At 42.3% G+C, this 5981-nt stretch overlaps 1 protein-coding gene across 1 annotated transcript; it reads left to right on the top strand.

Annotated features, from left to right (window-relative positions):
• The first annotated feature begins 1588 nt into the window (after positions 1-1588).
• On the top strand, positions 1589-2642 carry LOC118333876 (transmembrane protein 271-like). The gene has a single exon (XM_035669684.1). The coding sequence runs from the start codon at positions 1813-1815 to the stop codon at positions 2599-2601; it is 789 nt and encodes a 262-aa protein (XP_035525577.1). The 5' UTR covers positions 1589-1812; the 3' UTR covers positions 2602-2642.
• Positions 2643-5981: the final 3339 nt, after the last annotated feature.

Consider the following 5981-nt stretch of genomic DNA (forward strand, 5'->3'; position numbering starts at 1 on the left):
GAAATGGGCAAAAAGTGCAATCGGCCCTATCTAGAGCCAGTGTGTTGTCTGTTTGTCAACTGTAGAAACATGGCAATAGGTGGTCTGTAGATGTTAAAGACTCATTATAAGGTAACAAAAACATAACAATGCTTATTTTCTGGTGAATATATACACTAATGAAAACACAATTATGCATATGATATTCAATTCCTGCTGACAGATCTTCCTAAATGTTAAAAATTTCATCTTTAACTCAACCCTAAAGACAAAATCTGAACTTTTTGGGATAAAATATCTCCATATCGATCTCTCAAATGTTCCCTGAAACATTTTAAACTCTGATATTTATGGAATATATCTCCCATCAGTAGGAAACATATTGCACTTCATACTCAAACATTTACTTTTACACTGTGGGCTGTGTCAACTTCTGTTACAGCATCGGCTTTGCATGACTCACCCGCCATGTCCTTCTACATTTGTTTTTCGGACTAAAGAGAATTTCTCCAAACAGTAATCTACCCTTTAATACCTGCGCTTCTTTTGATTCTTCTCTCTGTTTGTCTGCACCTCTCGAAATCTCCATCGTGCCAAGGTCATTTGGGCTCTGAACAAAAAAAAAACAAATAAATAAATAAAAACAGACTGCAGTTTGTGCCCCCACCTACACAACAAGTCATTAAATCTGTGCTAAATAAAAACGTGAGAAGTATAGTTCTTCCTTGTGTGTTTTTTATTGTGTGTGTGTTGTGTGTGGGGGGGTTAAGAGGAGGTTTGCTGAGAGGAAAGATGTTGAGAGGTCCAGTCAGATGCCATCTGGCCCCGGCTGGATGTTTCAGCACCACGGACAGCGCCCAGCCTCCGTCCATCCTCTGCTTTTGTTAATGATTTCCAGAAAGATCCACCCTACAAACAGGATGACGTAGATATATCACAGTATGTGTGCAACCTATATATTTATAATATATATATAATATATCCACTGAGTTATATCATATCACTGAGGAGGTTATAATTGACCCAAAACTCAAGCTTATACACCTTTTATTTGCAGTTTTACCACCAGTACAAATTAAATGCATTGACTCACAGTTACTGCTACCAAACTGACTTCACTACAAGGCTATGGGGCTTTAAAGGGGGTGTTGAGAAATTAATGTTCCTGAGAGTCAATGATTCCTGTTCCTGCTGCTGTTTGTTTTCTCGAACGGCAGCCAAAAGTCGTTCACCCACCTTTTCATTTAACGCCACCTCGCTATAAACCCACTACAGGGCACCTCAGACGCATTTAAAGTCCCTGCAGGAGTGTTATCTGAAGGCCTGGGGGTCACTGGTCATTGGTCCACTGGACCCTTAAGCATCTCCGGCTCAAGCAGCCGCCTCCTTCTCTGCCACAAAAGCGCCACACACCATTCACTCCGAAGACTTGGCGGACTGCAGATGAGACTCTCTCTTCAGGAGGAGGAAAAAGGAGGAAAATAAAAACTTTTGGTCAGGAGAGTGCTTCAAGAAGCTGATGGGCGGTTAGGTGATTTGGGTAATGTGATTACTACTTGTGTATGGATTATCGTTAAGTGCAAACAACAACGTAAAAAAATAAAAAAAAAAAGGAAAAGGAGCGCGTTCTTGGCATTAGTTATTTATATATTCCTGTAAAGCGGCGGGGATGCGAGAGAGACGCCACAGCGGCGAGGATCGCCCGCTCTGAACCGGAGGAGTCACCGGCAGATGATGTCCCAATGTGAGAGTGCTTCCAGAGGAGACGAAGGAGAGGACGAAGGAGGATGAAGAAGGGGGGAGAGGGATCGAGAGCGGCAGAGGTGGAATATAATGAAGTTGAGTGGGAAAGGACTGTGCACCGTCTTCTCCAGCACCCTCCTCTTCGTGTGCGCCCTGAGCGAAGTTGTCGTTGGATTAAGATGCGTCTCGTTGGGATCTACGGTGAGAGCGCATTTCCACCTCGGCGCCGCGGCCGGGGCTTTCTACTCCGGGCTACTTGTGGGAATCGGGCAGGTCCTGCTGGGGATGGCGCTGCTCTTTTGCATGGAGAAGCCCGGCTGCAGGAATTTCTTTCTCCTCGGGGTTGTGGTCTTCTTGTTAGGAGTCCTCACCGCTTTCTCCGGCGCGGTGGTGGACGGGGACACGGCTTCTCTGGTGGAGAGGAAATATTCCCATTACTGCTTCCACTCTTTGGTTGTGAACCCTGCCTGCGAGCAGCTGAGGGATTACCAGCGGAGTCTGGTCATCTCCACTGTTCTCAGCACCTTGGAGTGCGTCTTGGGGCTCATCAACCTGGTGGTCATCAAAAGGTACAAAACCGCGCAGTTTTCTAGGAGCCGACAGTCGAGGCAGCGCGCCGGCGCGATCCTCTTCAGCGAGGAGCGGGACTGCTCCTCGGCGGATTTCCAGCCGGTGTCTTACATCAATTTGGGTGTTTTTAACGTGTTTGATGAGACAGGTGCAGAAGTGCAGTGCGGGGGACACCCGTCAATCGAGCTGCCGGGATACTCGCCCACTGACCCGGAGCTCAATCATTGCTTCCCTTTCTCCTACCCGCTCCCCAGTGAACTGCCGCCCGCATACGAGGACATTTTCCCCGCTGAGGCATGCAACACATAGCCGCTCTGGAGCAGCACCCCCTTAAACCCCCCAGCAGCGCTTTTTTTCCCTCTGCTGTGACAATCAATGACTTTGTGCTTTAAAACAATCCCCCTCCTCCCCACCCACCCCTCATAAAACCACCACTACCATCCCTCTCTTCTCCTCCTCTCCCAACACCCACCAACAAAAACCAGTAAGTTACACAGGAGGACAGCAGCAGTGGGTTTTAATTCACCCGATTCCTTCTCATTCTGATATTTTTCTTACATCTGCCTGGTAGCTTACATTGTGCACCACAAGTCAGACTGATGTAGATGAACAGATCAAAGTGATACAGGCCCAGACAGTGCAGGCAGATCAAGGCCCATAAACGCAACAGCTTGCCAGTATAACAAAAAGCAGAGTTTGTGTTTTGAATGTTTGCTGTTAATATTTTTACTTGTGAATAAAAAGTGTATTTAACCTCATCTGACTGTCCTGAAGCTGCTGCCAGTATAACTTCTGGAAACCCCGTTGATGCTGTGGTCAATCTAAACTTCATTTTAAAGGGTTCAACCAACTTTTTTTTTATTGTTATGGTGCTGTTTATTAATAATCAAAAACTATTCCTGTAAGACAGAAGCAGTTATTTTTTAAACCCATCATCTGGAGAAATACCTGTATATGTCATAATGTTGACAAGACAAAATACCTTTAACCACTTTAAAGTCACACTGCAGTGATTTATTATTTTATTTACATAAAGTCTAGGGACACAAATGTTAAAAAGAGCTTTCAAAATCGAAGTGGCGGAGGCCAAATTATGGTTATGTTATGTTTATTAGTACGAGTGAAAGTAATAAACACTGGATTCACTGAACCCTGACACAGGCTTTCTGTTTGTAGGTTGTCTCCGATAACCCTAATGACATCACTATGATATCATCAGGGTTAACACGTAGCACTCCTTCCAGAGCCACAGTTTATTAATAATAATAATAATAACTTTATTTGTATAGCACTTTTAAAAAAATATTAGTGTTTACAAAGTGCTTTACATACAGCAGCAATAAAGAATAAGATAAAAAGCAATATATGAGGTAGACAGATAGAACCTAAACCAAACAGAGATACTAACATAACCATAATATAACACACAAAAAACATAATACATAACCGTATGTGTCGAAAAACAATAAATAAATAAAATTAAAATGGACATTATATACCTGTATTCCCAGGGTAAGCAGTACTTCTCATGACAAGTAAAGTAAGCTGGTGGAGTGCACCTTTAATTAAATAACAGTTTAAAACTGGCTGTATTCATATTACTCATATTACTGATATCAATGATAACGAGTGTCAGACAGAGCAGAGGGACAGTCCGAGCCTGAATGCACCGTTTGCTTTAAAGTACAACAGGAGTGATGCAAAATCCCTCATTGCTGGTGTCTGTGAATGCGTTCTTTGGTGCAGCAGGCTGTCCAGATATGATCCAGACTGAAGGTGGTTCAGTTTAAAAGACTGAAACCGTGCAGCACAGCTTCCCTCATTGTTCCATTTGATGTGACTCGAGTTAATACATTAACTCCGCCGCACACAAATAATCACATCAGCTCTCAGCATGGATCCTCCCAGGACCATCAAAACCTTTTCAACTTTACTGTTACTAATTTCACTTAACAGCTAGAACAGTGAAAGAATATATATATATATATATATATAGATTTGGCTGTGCCCACCGTTAGACAACGTCTTCTTCTCTGTGGTAAATTAAATTGAAATGGTTTTCCCTCAAACTAAAGCCCTCAAATGAGCATCCGTGGCCAACTGTCTCTCCAGGGGGAAGGAACAACTTTAAGAGGTATACTGTACTGGCTCAGTGTAATAATCCTCCTCTTATCCTTTTCAAACAGTGTGATGATGTATCCACTCACTCATCCTACTTAGGTTGGGCTTTGCATGCCAGAGCTGAATACAGGAAAGGCCAAAAAATAAAAAAAATAATAAAAAAATAGCTCTTTCTTCTAACATTTCGTGCCAGTAAAAAAATAAAAAAATACAGCTATAACCTGAGATTAACTCAGCAACCAACCAGAGAACAAAAGAGGTCTTCGGGGAGGCGGTTGTCCAAAGAAAGATGCAAACAAAGCTAATGGCAGAGGCTCTGTAAAAGCCACCTGCTGTGGCTGTGCACCAGCACTGTCCACTGACAGAAAAACAGAAAACAGAAAACAAGGCTTTAGGTTCAGACCCTTTCAAACAAATAAGATGTGTGCCCTTGCCAGCAGCACCTCTTCAACCTGGAGCACAGACGCCCAGGTCAGCAGTATCACACCAGGCTCAGTGAGTTAGCTGGCCCGGATATGTTTCAGGTTGTGTTCTGTTTTTAATCCGCCTGCAAAAGTAAATTTGTCAGCGGGGCAATAGATGGATTGGTTTACCTTTAGATTAAGTGTCTGAGAATGTTTTCTGCCTTCCTTCGTACCTTTTAACACCTAGAATTAAAGTAAAATGTCATGTTTTAAAGATCATCGATCAGGGAGCCGGTGCAGTGGAGCAGTGCTGCTTCTATTTCATATTTCGATTACGTGTGGTGCTTGTTACTCACGAAAAATGGTCCAACATTCAGTAACTAAAGTCAAAAAAAGATGGCAAGTAGCTAATGTAGATAGGCGTCGTTTGGTTTTACCCGACTGCCTATGAATTGGGTCTTCAGGAGACTTAATGTGGTGTAAATAAACCTAAAACTTAGATGGTGAGATAAACTTTAGATGAAACTCAAGGCTGCGACGGTGCTGTGACCCTCCATTAAATCACTGGAACTTCAGTGCTGGCTTTGTTTGCAGTGGGAACTATTGGACTGCAGATATTTTCCATTTTCCAGCTGGTTAAACTAAGCATTAAGATTTCATATAGTTTTTAGTATGCACTTGGTCTCTTTGCATATAGAATAATTGAAGAAATGTCCAGAATGTTTTCTCACTGCAAACTGTGCATAAGCATCATCACTAAGTATCTAAATTGCTGATTATATCTTCCAGCTAAGGGAGACTCATGCAGATGCCCAGACTAACATTTTCTGACATTTACTGCTAAAATCTATTTCATTGATAACATAAAGAGGTTGTTTGTCAGATTTTACTCTCATTAAAACCAAAAGCAGATTTAAGTTGAAATACTCTCACCTAGAAATCAAGATGACCATAACAGTCCCCAACTGTGTCCCTTCAACACAACAGACTGGTCACATAGTTAGGAACCCATCGATTTAACAGTTTTCTTATGTCATTATATTTTGTTTGAGTCATTTGTGAGAGTGTGCTACATCTCATTTTATTCTATTAGGTGGTTAATAATAATTATAAGTCACAGTAGTGGAAAGTAACTAAGTTCTGGTTATGAAACAGCCCAGGTGA

The sequence above is a fragment of the Morone saxatilis genome, unplaced genomic scaffold, assembly GCF_004916995.1.
Source record: "Morone saxatilis isolate NCDOM2014 unplaced genomic scaffold, NCSU_SB_2.0 Contig22, whole genome shotgun sequence".
Lineage (NCBI taxonomy): Eukaryota > Metazoa > Chordata > Actinopteri > Moronidae > Morone > Morone saxatilis.